Source organism: Patella vulgata, chromosome 3 (assembly GCF_932274485.2).
Source record: "Patella vulgata chromosome 3, xgPatVulg1.2, whole genome shotgun sequence".
Taxonomy (NCBI): Eukaryota; Metazoa; Mollusca; class Gastropoda; family Patellidae; genus Patella; species Patella vulgata.
The window spans coordinates 43,324,845-43,342,012 of record NC_065881.2 but is presented as its reverse complement, the minus strand read 5'-3'; the positions used below and the strand labels follow the sequence as shown (position 1 = coordinate 43,342,012).

At 34.7% G+C, this 17,168-nt stretch overlaps 1 protein-coding gene across 3 annotated transcripts in view; it reads right to left on the bottom strand.

Annotated features, from left to right (window-relative positions):
• The window catches only part of LOC126815458 (zinc finger protein 280D), a 33,826-nt gene that overhangs the window by 6,870 nt on the left and 9,788 nt on the right, over positions 1-17,168 (bottom strand). For 2 of the 3 annotated variants that reach the window (XM_050541105.2, XM_050541107.2), the window contains exons 6-13: positions 16,964-17,052; positions 16,210-16,380; positions 14,473-14,652; positions 13,420-13,651; positions 12,756-12,954; positions 9,405-9,589; positions 7,623-7,703; positions 7,030-7,110 (exon numbers count right to left, since the gene is read on the bottom strand). In XM_050541105.2, coding sequence (XP_050397062.1) covers positions 7,030-7,110; positions 7,623-7,703; positions 9,405-9,589; positions 12,756-12,954; positions 13,420-13,651; positions 14,473-14,652; positions 16,210-16,380; positions 16,964-17,052 — 1,218 coding nt within the window. Of the gene's footprint in view, positions 1-3,398; positions 3,432-7,029; positions 7,111-7,622; positions 7,704-9,404; positions 9,590-12,755; positions 12,955-13,419; positions 13,652-14,472; positions 14,653-16,209; positions 16,381-16,963; positions 17,053-17,168 lie in introns of all 3 variants that reach the window. The other variant, XM_050541103.2, reaches the window with a different exon arrangement.

Below are 17,168 nucleotides of genomic sequence, written 5' to 3'. Positions count from 1 at the left end.
TTATCTCTGCTTACTGTAAGCAGACAATGTTTATCATCAAACTCCATCAAGGTATTCACCTAATGAACGCCTACACCAAGTTTGAACATTCTATCTCAACTAGAAGGTGAGTTATTTATTGTGTTCCAAAGTCTCGACCAATCAAATTGCTTATCGCTCTGCTTACCCTCAGCAGAAAATGCTTATTATGGAACTTAGTCAAGGTATTGATGTGATAAAACTATACACCAAGTGTCCTCACTCTCACTTAATTATTTTCTCCGGGTCCTCCGGTTTCCTCCCACTGCTAAAGACCCCTACGCGCAAGCGTATTATGTAAATAAAATTAAACCATATGTTAGTCCCGAAATGACCTAGTTTGTGTCGAGTGGACGTTAAACCCCATTTCTCTCTCTCTCTCACTTAATTAGAACTAAAGTTATCGTGTCTCAAAGCATCAACCAATCAAATTGCTTATCTCTGCTTACCCTAAGCCGAAAATTCTCATCTTAAAACTCCGAACTCCATCAAGCATTCACCTAATAAACACCCACACCAAGTTTGAACATTCTAGCTCAATTAGAAGGAGAGTTATTGTGTTCCAAAGTCTTGGCCAATCAAATTGCTTATCGCTCTGTTTACCCTGAGCTGAAAATGCTCATTATCAAACTTAGTCAAGGTAGTGAGGTAATGAAACTATACACCAAGTTTCATCACTCTCACTTAATTAAAACTAAAGTTATCGTGTCCCAAAGCATCAACCAATCAAATTGCTTATCTCTGCTTACCCTAAGCAGAAAATGCTCATCTTCGAATTCCATCAAGGCATTGACCTAATAAACACCTTTACCAAGTGTGAACATTCTAGCTCAATTAGTAAGAGAGTTATTGTGTCCTAAAAATTGTGACGAACAGACAGACAGACGGACGAACCCATTTTATAGTCCCCTGCTTTCTTCGAAAGGTGGGGGACAAAAAAGTATAACCTACATACGAGAGCAACACAAAACAACTTCATCTCTCCTGTTGGTTCTATAGGAGCTTGGCCAGTCTCCTAAGAGAGGCTTAATATAATGAAGTTTGTTTCTGCCTGCAAGATCCCAAGACCGTTGCCAGCAGCCATAAATGAAATGATTAATCGATGTTTTGAAATCTTGATATGGTATTAAACATGGTGATAGGGGGTGATCTAAAGCGGCTTTGGCAGCAAAATCTGCTTATCATTCCCCCTTATATCAACGTGACTGGGGAGCCAGCAAAAGACAATGTTTTTGCTTTTAAACTCGTAAGATAGTACTGCTACTAATGGGTGTTCAAGCTTTTTATTGTTAATTGCTGTGATGATTGAATGAACTCCAAAGCCTGGAGAATGGCCTGGAGTTCAGCTGTAAAGATGGAAACAGCAGGTGGGAGGCGGAAAGAAATGGTTTCAGATGGTGTCATGGTAGCCAAAGCTACCCGATCATCATCTTTCGAACCATCTGTATATACTGGAGCAAAATCACCATATTTAGACCTTAGCTCTCAAAAGAGAGACTGAAACACCATGGAGCTAATATCTCTCTTTTTATGTCGTATAAGATCAAAATCGATCTTTGGGGGAGATACAGCCCATGGTGGAGTCCTAAAGAAAGGGGTATTCGCAATACTGTCAAGGCTGATACCAGCCTCAGACAAAAGGGGTTGTATGCGAATACCGAATGGTAGAATAACTTTAGTCTTGAGCAGATATAAATGCTCATGATAGGGTCTAAATATGGTGTTAAATGAAATATGATTTGGTAAAGATGTTATGTTCGTAGCATACAACAGGGCCAGTTTATCACGTCTGTTGTGCAGTGAGGGCTCATGCGTCTCAACGTATAAACTGTCCACTGGAGATGTACGAAATTCCTAAACTGATAAGACTTGCGGACAGACCCATACACAATACACCCATAATCGAGTTTTGATCGAATTAATGCTCGATATAATCAGAGCAAGACCTTATGGTCTTCTCCCCAGTCAATATTTGATAAGACTCTCAATATGTTGAGGGCTTTCAGACTTTTCTTTTTAAAGGCTTTTAATGTGGGGGATATATGACAATTTCTTATCAAATATCAACCCCAGAAATTTGGTTTCATCCACAACTGGAAGGCGGTTACCATCCCAAAAAAGTTCTGGATCAGGATGCAAACCTCGTTTCTGACAGAAATGCATGCAGACAGTCTTGGATTTCGAAAAACGAAATCCATTTTCAGTTGCCAAATGTTTGAAGTGAATTCAAACAAAGCTGCAACTTAGTTCGATTATCCACATGTCTATAGAACCTTTAATTCTACAAATCCTTACCCATACCGATTTGGATGTGGTACGGGAATTGATCCTAGAGACATAACCTTGCCATGAAGACTTCTTTGCTCGACGTATGGTTTTACGGGCCTTCGCCCGGACCATCTGGTATGCCGCAATATTCCCCATGGAAATGGAAGGAGGTTCTTTAGTCGTCTCAAAATATGATCACACTCTTTTTAGGGCGGATATGCAAATCGTCATTATACCATGGTAGGAACCTTAAAATTAACCCATCATTCTGTTGTGCTTTCTATGTAATAAACAAATAAAACTAGATTTATACTTTTAATTAACTGCAGGAGTACATGGGAAAATGGACAACAAAAGTTTCTGTCAAGCCTTGGGTGGAAGTTACTTTTTGGCAACTCTGAAAATATAATGAGCCAATACGGTTGTTGTCGGTAAAACCAATATTTGATACTATTAGTAAAACTATCGTCCGTACAAATACTGATACTTGGTATACTAAATTGTAAATATTTAGACATATAATGCTTAACAATAACATGTTATTATTGTATAACATTTTTAATGATTGCCAATGGATCGGTATTTACCAAAACTTTACTTTAAATGTCAGAACCGAATGCTTGTCGCCATTTTGATTCTTACCATGCGTTCATAAATAGAATTTACGCAAATAGGCAATTTTATGGGGCGTGACATGTCGTAAACATGTATGATTGAATCCGAGTCAATTTACTTTCAAATCCCACCATTCTGTGATAGGGACTGCACGTAACTGACAACTTTCGTCTGTAATATTTTATTTCTCAACTTAACTCAAATTTTTAGTCATGATTTTGAAATGTTCGTAATTAAATTCATAATGGCATAAGTAGGGGGCAAAAATTAGAATAATTATGAAGTTTTTGTATTAAATTTGTTATAAAAGCATTATGATGAAGACTGACAAACATAACTAAGCAACTAGAATGAGCAGGATTAAAAGAGGGGTATTTAATAAGGAATGCAACCATTTAGAGAAGAGGAATATCTATTTTTGTTTTATAAACACAAGCTATAATGCACTGATATCAAATTATTAATACAGCAAGCATATATTGTCAGATATATCATACCCTCATAATCATCCTCTAAATCCACATCTTCCCCTTCAAGTTAACAAATAAATGCACCACATAAATAAAATCATCAAAGATCGATTTAAAAAAAATATGTTGATACTCATATTTAACCAATTGTCACTGATGACATTTAAGATAGGTTGCCAGGTAACAAAACATACGCCCACAGCAGCTAAATCGTCCGGGCAGTCAACAAGTGTTGTCGCATATTTTTACTTCTTTCGGTAATGAAACATTTATAATACACTCATGAAGAAATTATCAGAAAACCATTAGAATTTGTTTGGTTTTTATAAAGTTCTGCCCCATGCTAACGTTAAGTATACAAAACTTTTAATATCATGGATTTAGCTGTTCAAGTCATAAAAATTCATTGAAAATCAATATACTTGTTTGTCTCAAGCTCTTAAACTCCAAGTATCAATCTGAAGTCAATCGGATGATAACTTTAGCCTCTAGAGCGTCACAAGATTTTTCAAAGTGATCAAGGGCCATAACTGTGACAGTAATTATCGAAAATCACTGAAAATGAATAGACTTCTTTGTCTCAGGACCTTAAACACTGTGTATAAATTTAAAGTCAATCGGATATAGACTTAAGCCTCTAGAGCGTCCACAAGATTTTTCAAAGTGATCAAGGGCCATAACTCTGGCAGTAAATATCGAAAATCACTGAAAATGAATAGACTTCATCTCATGACCCTAAACACTGTGTATAAATTTAAAGTCAATTGGATATTAACTTTAGCCTTTAGAATGTCCAAAAGATTTTTCAAAGTGATCAAGGGCCATAACTCTGGCAGTAATTATCGTAAATCGCTGAAAATCAATAGGCTTCTTCGTTTCATGACCTTAAGCACTGTGTATAAATTTAAAGTCAATCGGATATTAACTTTAGCCTCTAGAGCGTCCACAAGATTTTTCAAAGTGATCAAGGGCCATAACTCTGGCAGTGATTATCTGAAATCGCTGAAAATCAATAGGCTTCTTCGTCTCATGACCTTAAACACTGTGTATAAATTTAAAGTCAATCGGATATTAACTTTGGCCTGTAGAGCGTCCACAAGATTTTATGAAGTGATCAAGGGCCATAACTCTGGCAGTAATTATCGGAAATCGCTGAAAATCAATAGGATTCTTCGTCTCATGACCTTAAACACTGTGTATAAATTTAAAGTCAATCGGATATTAACTTTGGCCTCTAGAGCGTCCTAAAGATTTTTTGAAGTGATCAAGGGCCATAACTCTGGCAGTAATTATTGGAAATCGCTGAAAATCAATAGGCTTCTTCGTTTCATGACCTTAAACACTGTGTATAAATTTAAAGTCAACGGGATATTAACTTTAGCCTCTAGAGCGTCCACAAGATTTTTTGAAGTGATCAAGGGCCATAACTCTGGCAGTAATTATCGGAAATCGCTGAAAATCGATAGGCTTCTTCGTTTCATGGCCTTAAACACTGTATATAAATTTAAAGTCAATCGGATATTAACTTTAGCCTCTAGAGCGTCCACAAGCAATTGTGGACGCCGGACCGACCCACCGACGGCCGGGGGCGACAACAATATACGACCACATTTCAATGTAGGCGTATAAAAATGAAGATAATATTGTGTTTTTCAGGGTATAAGTCAATATATTTATCCGCTGAAGTCAGAAATATGTCTTTAACTTCACATCAACATAAATAAACTAATGATCTGCACTATATAGTAAAGTCAAAGCACATTTTTCAGCTTTTTGCCACTGTCCAAATAATGTCATTTGTCTCTTGCACTGCTTTGAATAATCCATGGAAGAAGGTCAGAAAAATTGCAAATTACTTCACATCAACTTATTATATCCAACGTAAAATACGATAACTCAAGTACTAGAAGATACAAGAATTATGTTTTATTAAATCCTCACTTTATTTCATTGGTGCCAAAATTATGTTAATCAAATATATGCAAAGATTTAACAAAAAAACCAAAAAAACCCAGCGGCTGCCAGGCAGGATACGCCCACATTTTCGAGAGATGGATAGAGAACAAGCTAAAAAGAAAGTGATTTTTCCTACAATAAAGGGCCATAATTCATGAAGTTAAGATCCGATATGCGAAAATATCCAAAGGAACCAAGATCTTTAGGTTATAAACATGCATTTCAAGTTTCATCTGAATCGAATTAAAATTGAAACCTCTACAGGGTCAACAACCTTGATATACCATATTTTTACACTATTCGCGTACAAACGGCGGCCATTTTGTCCTGCAGTTTTGGGCTGATTTTCACGAAATTCAAACTTGACCTTCTTAACAGTGTAACGGTGATATAATCAAACGTTTTTTTAAATCGGATAATAATTGTGACCTCAAGAGGGACCACAAGCTAAAAAAAGGCGATTTTTCGGACAATCAGGCGCCATAATTCAGGAAGTTACGTTCTGATGGGGGCAAATCTCGAAAGGAATCAAGATCTTTGGGTTATAAACATGCATGTAAAGTTTCATCAAAATTGGTTCAAAATTGTAACCTCTATTGGGTCAACAATCTAACCAGCGGCTGCCAGGCAGGATACGCCCACATTTTCAAGAGATGGATAGAAAACAAGCTAAAACGAAAGTGATTTTTCCTACAATCAAGGGCCATAATTCAGGAAATTACAATTCGATATGCGCAAATATCGAAAGGAACCAAGATCTTTGAGTTATAAACTTACATTTCAAGTTTCAACAAAATCGGATAAAAATTGTGACCTCTATAGGGTCCACAACCTTGATATACCATATTTTTACGCTATTTGAGAACGAATGGCGGCCATTTTGTCTGTCAGTTTTGGGCCGATTTTCACGAAATTCGAACTCAACCCACCTTAGGGTTTAACGGTGATATAATAATACGTTTTTTTAAATCGGATAAAAATTATAACCTCTATAGGGTCCACAAGCCAAAAAACGCGTTTTTACGTACAATCAGGGGCCATAATTCACGAAGTTACGGTCCAATATGCGCAAATATCGAAAGGAACCGAGATCTTTGGGTTATAAACTTACATTTCAAGTTTCAAAATAAATTGGATAAAAATTGTGACCTCTATAGTGTTCACAAGCCAAAAACGTGATTTTTCGTACAATCAGGGGCCATAATCCATGAAGTTACGGTCCGATAGATGCCAATATCGAAAGGAACCAAGATCTTAGGGTGATAAACCTATATTTCAAGTTTCATTGAAATCGGATAAAAATTGTGACCTGTAGACTGTTCACAAACAATTGTGGACGGACGGACGGACGGACAGAGGCGACGACAATATACGTCCACATGAAAATGTGGGCGTATAAAAACGTGATTTTTCGTACAATCAAGGGCCATAATCCATGAAGTTTCGATCCGATACATGCCAATATCAAAAGCAGTCGAGATCTTTTGGGGATAAACCTATATTTCAAGTTTCGTCAAAATCGGATAAGAATTATGACCTGTAGAGAGTCCACAAACAATTGTGGGACAGACGTCCCGACATACGGACGTCCGGACGGACAGGGACGACGACAATATATGTCCACATAAAAATCTTGGCGTATAAAAACAAGGTGTTGTTAATAACATGTATAACTAGTAAATAATTTGTTCTTTAGTCTTACTTTGTGACGGTGTAGGCCTTTTGACCAATCCCAGAACATCTAACAAGGAGGCACCAGGTTTATTTCTTGGATCTTGGATTTCTAATCAAATACAAATTGACATCCATAATTATGAAAATTGAATGAGATTCAAGACCTGCTAAATGGGATGAGATTGAGTCTAGTGTCAATAGTTACTGTTCACAAGTGTATGATTATCATTATATGTTCTAACATCCTATAAACTGTAAAATTTAATGTGAATAAGAAAATAATATGACAATATAATTCAACACTTCTGACTTGTCACATAAGACATTTAGCTGACATATGAGTGGGTAACATAAATTTCAACAAGTGTTTAGACTGACCACCATTGGGCTGTAAAAACTTCATTATGCATTAACTTCTTGTTTTAAAATAAACAAACATGCCCTTAGAAAGCAGATGTCTTGATGGTTTTGAACCAAAATAATCATATTTAATTGGGCAAACAGAAACCGGTTTCTTGTTAGTACATAATTCCACAACAGAGACATAATATAATCTTATAACTAACCCAAAGCACCATATTATTGTCTTTTCTAATTAAATTGAATAATAAATCAGTTTACCTTTGTTTTCGTAGTCATTTATAGGTACATCTGGTTTATCTTTATAACATGTTCTCTTAGTACAGTATACCATATGATTAGCTGAAATAACATAAATATAAGACCTTATTAAAAAAAAAAAACAGCATACAAGGTTGGTGTTCTCTGCCTGAATACCAAAATAGGAACTTAATAAATTATTGTATTGTGCTGATCTGGTGTGTTGGTGATGTCATGAGGCAAGCGTCATACAAATTGTTTTTTTCTTTTAAAAGATTAATCAGAAGTTGATCTATTTACTAATCTCTGTTGTTACTAATCTCTGGTGTTATATATTTTCAATGAAGATAGAATGTCACCCCACTAAACATACATTATGCAAGAGCTAAATCTGCTTATTGCAGGTCTTTCTTTAGGCCTGAAATGTTTTCTAAATTATTAATTAGACATTAATTAAAGATACATTATGGGAGATTTTAATAGAGAGTTGGCCATTCTTGCTATAACAGTTCAAAAATAGATGATGAAAGAAGAATATATTGAAAATTTCAGTCAAATTACTTTATTCTGAACAAAGTTATCACTATTGTAATTTTTGACTAGAAATGGGAGTCAACTGTCTCTTCACCGTCTCTGAGAATGGACGATCGTTTGATTGACAGGCATTAACTCCACCTACATAATCACGATTATCAAGTAACATTTTCAATGGCTGTGGTTTGAGACAGGGTTGTACAATTCAATTCGTATCACATTTATTTTTACTACAAATTAAATATAAGACTTTTAATATATAGATAAGAAGCAAAAGTTTGAAAGGAATGGACTAAATCAATGAGGCATAATTATAGCCGACTTCTTGTTAGCCTTTGTGTACTCTTGTACTGTAACTGGTAGGCCTGTGTAACTCCCGAACAGTGATCCAATGGAGCTGAAATTCAACTGGGGTGATGTTAGCTGCGTATAATTTTTCTGTAAACGCAAGTGACAAAAGAGCGTAGCCTATAATACCGACATCCAAACTCTCATTTTAACCACAACTAAACATAATATCAATGCCGTATACATGTATATCGAACTTTCAATCAAATTGACGGACATGCGGCTTCGCTCAACAGCGGCCTCGCTTCGTACAATCTATCATTTAGCCTCGATCTAAAATTATTTCCGGAAGTATAACGTAACGGTTAATCTCCGCTTACGACGCCATTTAAAAATTTAATCAATCAATGAAATCCTGTTTAAATCCAAGCCATCCGTGGGTATACAGAGTTGATCTTGTGCTTGTTGTGTAAATAAAGATCTAATTTATAATTTCTATGACATCTGAAGCCTAAATTAAGACTTGCAATAATCAGATTTAGCTCTTGCATAATGTATGTTTAACTGATCCAGGCCATAATCAACTCTCAATAGCATCGGATTTCTCTGATATCAAATGATTTGAACAGTTCAGCCATATTTTGATTTAATTTCAAAATGGAGGAGCGAGACTTAGGTTCGAAAAACCAGTATGGTGGTTGAAATTATTGCACGTCTTGTCAAACCTTCAAAGGCTAATATCTTGCTCGGAATAGAGTAATTTGAATGAAATTTTAAAATTTTTCATTTTACATTATCTATTTTTTAACTATTATAGCAAGAATGGCTAGCTCTTTATCTAAAACTTACATAATGTATCTTTAAACAAATCAACATATGAAATAGACAATCTTATTTTTGAGCCAAATTCAAGGTGTAGTCATTTAAAGTGAACTCTAGACATTATTATTTTAAAATTAAAATTGAGAAATGGTAACACACCTATATTATTGCCATAAATACTAGCATATCCACACATACAATACATCACATGTTCCATAGGTCTTTCTTTAGGAACATTTAAACTTAATGCTGTCATCTGACCAGAATGAAATCCCATCATATGATTAGCATAAGCAAAACTACAGCTAGTAGCAAAACGACACATAGAACACTGAATATACTTTCTGGAAGAAAAATCAACTCATTAGTCAAAAATTCTGAATTTTCAATAATCAAATGAAGTTTGAATATCAATTCCAACAGGAAATTTATTTTTACTATAAGCTTATACACAGTTTTTTTTTTATATAAATTTGGAGAGAAGGATTGTGGTTGTAAGAGGATGAACTCTATTGACTCTCCCCACCACCTCTTCTGTAAACCTTGTTTACGCCATCGAAGCTACAGTTTTTAATTGATGTTTTCAAATTTGGTGTGACACATTTAGGACTGTGAGAGGATGAACCCTAACGATTTTCAAATTTGGTGTGAAGCACTGGGATCATGGAGGATGAACCCTGTTTAGTTGAAGAGCTTGTAAAAACCAGCAGCTGCCAGGGATGATACGCCCACATTTTGCAAGAGATGGATAGAGAACAATCAGGGGCCATAATATTTTTACGCTATTTGAGAACGAGGGACGGCCATTTTGTCTGTCAGTTTAGGGCCGATTTTCACGAAATTCGAACTCAACCATCCTTAGGGTGTAACAGTGATATACTAAAACGTTTTTTTAAATCAGATATAAATTATGACCTCTATAGGGTCCACAAGCTAAAAACGTGATTTTTCGTACAATCAGGGGCCATAATCCACGAAGTTTTGGTCCGATACATGCCAATATCAAAAGCAACCAAGATCTTTTGGAGATAAACCTATATTTCAGGTTTCGTCAAAATCGGATAAGAATTGTTACCTGTAGAGTTTCCACAAACAATTGTGGACGGACGCACGGACAGGGGTGACGGCAATATACATCAACATGAAAATGTGGGCGTATAAAAATAGATCAGATTTCTTGAAGGCATCCTTATCAAATTTAGACAACGTGTAAGTTTTTCTTTCAGATAAACAGCTGTATATGGCTATATTTTTTTTCAAGATTTCGCTGCTGTGTGGGCATATTTCAATGCTTTGCATTGCTATCTTTTTAAAAATGAATAATAATAACAAGCCAACAGTGAGGCTGATGTCCCCCGCCGAAATCCCAAAATAAATAGATGACACATATTAATTAATCGCACATTTATTTTTTTCAAAAGTATTGAGCAATCAAACTATAAACTAAGTTTCATCACTCTCTATCAGATAGAATCAAGATTATCCTGTCCCAAGGCATCGACCAATGAAATTGATTAGCTCTGCCTAGCTTCAGCAAGAAATATTAATCATTGAACTCAGTCAAGACATTCACCTAATGAACATCTACATCAAGTTTAAATATTCTACCTCAATTAAAAGCAGAGTTGTTATGTTCCAAAGTTTTGACCAATCAAATTGCTTATCGCTCCTTAGCCTAAGCAGAAAACTCTCCCCATCGAACATAGTCAAGGTAATGATATAATGAATCTATATTCGAAGTTTCATCGTTCTTGCTTCATTATAACCAAAGTTATCGTGACCCAAAGCATCAACCAATAAGATTGCTTATCTCTGCTTACTCTAAACAGACAATGTTCATCATCGAACTCCATCAAGGCATTCACCTAATGAACATGTACACCAAGTTTGAACATTCTACCTCAATTAGAAGAGAGTTATTGTGTTTGCTTATCACTCTGCTTACCCTCGACAGAAAATGTTCATTGTCGAACTTAGTCAAGGTATTGATGTTATAAAGCTATACACCAAGTGTCCTCGCTCTCAATTAGAACTAAAGTTATCGTGTCCCAAAGCATCAACCAATCAAATGGCTTATCTCTGCTTACCCTAAGCAGAAAATTCTCATCTTCGAAATCCATCAAGGCATTCACCTAATAAACACTACACCAAGTTTGAACATTCTAGCTCACCGAGGCAGAGAGATATTGTGTTCCAAAGTCTCGGCCAATCAAATCAATTGCTTATCGCCTTGCTTACCCTGGGCAGAAAATGCTCATGATCGAACTTAGTCAAGGTATTAATGTAATGAAACTATACACCAAGTTTCACCACTCTCACTTAATTAGAACTAAAGTTATTGTGTCCCAAAGCATCAACCAATCAAATTGTTTATCTCTGCTTACCCTAAGCAGAAAATGCTCATCTTCGAACTCTATCAAGGCATTGACCTAATAAACACCTACACCAAGTTTGAACATTCTAGCTCAATTAGAAAGAGAGTTATTGTGTCCCAAAAAGTGTGACGGACAGACGGACGAACCCATAATAGCCCCTGCTTTCTTCGAGATTCCATAAACCCTTTTATCATTTACTTATAGAATATCCGTTACCAGTTACCATTAAAAATTAGTCAAGGTATTACTGTAATGAAACTATACACCAAGTTTCATCAATCTCACTTAATTAGAACTAAAGTTATCGTGTCCCAAAGCATCAACCAATCAAATTGCTTATCTCTGCTTACCCTAAGCGGAAAATGCTCATCTTCGAACTCCATCAAGGCATTGACCTAATCAACACATACACCAAGTTTGAACATTCTAGCTCAATTAGGAAGAGAGTTATCGTGCCCCAAAGTATCAACCAATCAAATTGCTTATCTCTGCTTACCCTAAGCGGAAAATGCTCATCTTCGAACTCCATCAAGGCATTGACCTAATAAACACATACACCAAGTTTGAACATTCTAGCTCAATTAAAAGTTATCGTGTCCCAAAGCATCAACCAATCAAATTGCTTATCCCTGCTTACCCTAAGCGGAAAATGCTCATCTTCGAACTCCATCAAGGCATTGACCTAATCAACACATACACCAAGTTTGAACATTCTAGCCCAATTAGGAAGAGAGTTATCGTGTCCCAAAGCATCAACCAATCAAATTGCTTATCTCTGCTTACCCTAAGCGGAAAATGCTCATCTTCGAACTCCATCAAGGCATTGACCTAATAAACACATACACCAAGTTTGAACATTCTAGCTCAATTAGGAAGAGAGTTATTGTGTCCCAAAAAGTGTGACGGACAGACAGACGGACGGACAGACGGACAGACAGACAGACAGACGGACAGACAGACGGACGAACCCATTTTAATAGTCCCCTGCTTTCTTCGAAAGGCGGGGGACAATAATATTCTTCATAAGAAATGTTAAACATGTACTTTCCTTTCAATTAATATTTAAAGGTGTAAGATATGACACAAACATAGGTCATAAGAAATTTAATGAATAAACCTACAATAAAATACCTACTTGTAATGATCTTGTGTTCCCATTAACATTTTACATTCCATACAGTGAATTTGGTTTACAGCACCTGGTAAAACAAGATGATTATCTCGAACCTTAGAGACAGCTGGTGCATTAAGGGACTTGATCTGTTTTGGTTGTAAACCTTGTTCTGGTACTTTTATCATTACTTGATCAGGTGTTGTATATTTAGAATTCATACCTGAAACAATAGTCCCAGTAATATAAAATCAACAATGCACCTTTATCACAGGATGACAATAACTAAAATTTTTAATATTTTTCTAAATAATTTAATAAATTTTGAAAACTAATTTAAAACTTACTAGCTATTCGGCATGTTTGTTATTGAAGCAAAATCACAGTTAATCTGATCATCCCATCAAACAGAAAACTGACAATTTTATTGGATTTTATAGATTGATTTGTTTTGTGGGATACGAAAACCCTTAAGATATAACACAGTAGGCTAAAAATGAAACTAATATTGGTAAACCAGCCAACTTCTGATTAATATTTCATGACAAAATTAATTATCATTGAGCTTGCCCCATGGGAAAAAAACAAAACAAGATCAATCCAATTCAATAATTTTTCATTACCCATTGAATTTTAGATCCTTTAATTAAGTATTTGATGAATGAATCTGTTAAATAACATCTCTTACCTATAACTCCTTTTATATTTGCTTGATGGTCTTTTCTTCGATGAGCTTTAAGATCTTGTGGGTTAAAGAAAGTCAGTTTACATACTTGACATTTGCGGATCTTATTTTTGGACTGATGTTTTAATAAATGATGATAATAATTTTGTGTTTGTCCCCAACCAGTAGATACAAATTTTACATGGAATGCTTTTAGACAATACAAACATAACATGTTCTCAGAACTATCATGTTTCTGAAAGCAAAAAGTAAACAATATCATTATGACAGAAAACTATCTTGTTTCTGAAAGCAAAAAGTAAACAATATCATTATGACAGAAAAGTATAACAAATTTATGTTTGCTTTGTAACTTCTTCAAATCGGACGTGGTATCAGTGGTTCAAAATTAATTGCCATCAATCCTTCAATAATATTAGTACTCGCTCTTAATAGGAGTGCTGTGAAGTCCTGGTAATAAGATGAGTTGCAGAACTATCTAACTGGTCTTAATAGTGTGAGTTGTCAGTATTAACGAGTAATTTATAAGTAATAGAGAAGGAAATCTTTTTTTAAAAAAATATGGTTATGCAGAAAACCCATAATAATGAGTTGGGTCATTGAGCAGGATTTATCTGTACTCTCTCTGTTAACTGACTACAACAGGGATTTACTATACCACTGATGTCCAGGGCCCTGTTTCTCGAAATCTTAACTAAAGATAAAATCCAAATTTTAGTAGATACTTCAATTTTGATTGTCTAAGCACTAAAATCAATCTACCGGTAATATTATCCAATCAAATTACTAAAATTTGGATTTTATCTTAGTTAAAATTTCGTGAAACAGGCCCCAGGGTTATAGTAAAGCAAGGATTTCATGTGATCGACATTGAAAGCCATGCTGAAATCAGTGCTATAGGAAGATCATATTATATTTTCATTTCCAGTGTATATAGTTACGAACTTGAGAGGTTAAGTTTCTGAATAGTGAGTATTGATATTTGAAACACATTATCCCCTACTACAAAGAAATAACTCTTTGCATTAAAATAAACTGTCTATGGATGATACCTACTTTTTTAAAGTGATCAACAACATCACTGTACATAGAGGAACGGAATTCACATAACTGGCAAATATAGGGCATCTCACAAGCATTATGATTCTGTCTCATATGTGATGTTAACCCAACTCGACTCTCATGATCTTTCTCACAAATTCTACACATTAACACATTACTATTGTTTAGATGAACCTGAAAATGTTTATAAGAAATTTTACAAAAGATAGGTTGCCAGGCAACAAAACATAAGCTCACAGCAGCTAAATTGTTCGAGCAGTAGACAAGGGTTGTCGCATATTTATTCTTTTGTAGGTAATTAGAGGCATTTAATAGACAATTTCATACAGATGACATTATAATTTTCGTCGTTTGGGGGTTCACAAGGTTCTAAAAACTAAAACAAGGGCCATACTCTGGAAGTAATCTACAGAAATTGTTAAATATCGACAGGCTTTTTTGTTTTACTAATTCAAATAATGCATATAAATTTCATACAGATCGGATGATAACTTTTGTCATTCGAACGTTCACACGGTTCAACAAAGTAAAACAAGGGCCATAATTTTAGAAGTAATTGACATAAATTGCTGACATTCAATAGGATTCTTCATTTTACTAATTTAAATGATGCATATGAATTTCATACAGATTGGGTGATAACGTTTCAACAAAGTGAAACAAGGGCCATAACTCTAGATGTAATTAATGGAAATTTGCTGAAACTCAATAGGCTTGTTCGTTTTACTAATTTAAACGATACATATAAATTTCATACAGATTGGATAATAACTTTTAACATTAGAGCATTCACAAGGTACAACAAAGTGAAACAAGGGCCATAACTCACAGCGTAATTAACGGAAATTGCTGAAATTCCATAGGCTTCTTCATTGCACTAATTTAAATGATGCATATCAATTTCAAACAGATCGGATGATAACTGTTGTCATTAGAGCGTTCACAAAATTCAACAACGTGAAACAAGGGCCATAACTCTAGATGTAATTAACGGAAACTGCTGAAATTCAATAGGCTTCTTTGTTTTGGATAATAACTTTTGACGTTAGAGCATTCACAAGGTACAATAAAGTGAAACAAGGGCCATAACTCACGGCGTAATTAACGGAAATTTCTGAAATTCAATAGGCTTCTTCGTAGCACTAATTTAAATGATGCATATCAATTTCAAACAGATCGGATGATAACTGTTGTCATTAGAGCATTCACAAGATTCAAGTGAAAGTGAAACAAGGGCCATAACTCTAGATGTAATTAATGGAAATTGCTGAAATTCAATAGGCTTCTTTGTTTTACTAATTTAAATAATGCATATAAATTTTATACAGATCGGTTGATAACTTTTGTCGTTAGAGCATTCACAAGGTGCAACAAAGTGAAACAAGGGCCATAACTCCAGAAGAAATTAACAGAAGTTATTGAAATTAAATAGGCTTCTTCATTTCACTAATGCATAAATCAATTTCAAAACAATCATATGATAAATGGACGGAAGCAACGGCAATATACAACCACATTCCCATGTGGGCGTATAAAAAGGTAGAATGCACAACTACACCAAGTTTGAAATGGCAGATAAACTCATTTTAAAGGCATATGCCAGACATAAGTTCTGTGTTTAACTAATGTAATTCACCATGTAGACAAAAACAAACATTGGAATAATCAAAAAGTTATCCAACATACACTTACAGTTTTGTTTACATATATGTACATAACATTTCATCTTACCTTTTCAATGTGTGTTTGCATCTCAAATGGTGTATCAAACTGTTTATAACAATGTTTACATTGTGTTAAGTCACTAAGATCCAGATTCTGTTGTTTTTCACTATCAATATGACCTTGCATATGCATCATAGTTTTCACATTATTATATAACATCTTAGAACAGAACCAACACTAATAAAGATAAATAATAAACAACCAAATAATAATTAAACTGTAGGGCAATGATCACAACTAAACTTTCTTCTGAATTGTCTTTAATATCAGATTCCTTTAAACAAGTGAAGTAGATGGTTGATGATATAAATGATATGCATGAATGCACATTTTGTAAATCGCATTTAATATCTATCAGTTAAAGGAGATAATCCTTTTGAGACATTTGCCTAATGAACAAGTTTGAACATTCCAAAGTGCTCATCCATCATACTCAGTCAAGATATTCTCCTAATAAAAAGTAGGGGACAGTAAAAAGTTATTGAATTGGTTTGATCTTATTATTATTTCAATTAGCGATTCAAAACATTAAGTGGTTTAATAATTTTTGTTTCTTCATTTTAAGCTAACCGTGTCATCAGTGTAAAACAAAAATCAGTTATATCACAACACAAGATTTTATTTGTTGAAGGCATAACATTTTCAACAAAGTCAGACTGCCATTCAAAAAAAAACAACCCCAGATCAAATCCAATTTTGTTGGTTTCCAAATACATGTACACATGTTGCATTTAATTATTAAAATTAATTATATATCTACCTTGAATCTGTATTCACCTTTCTCCTCGATATATGTAGGATCACCTTCTTTCTTGCCATAATAAAACTCATCTAATGGTACCCAATTACCTACAAAAAAAACCCCACTACTTTTAGATGGATAGATGTATACTGATTTTAGCATGAATCAATACTTAATCACACTCAATCAATTGAGTATATAAAATAAAATAAAAAAGAAATAG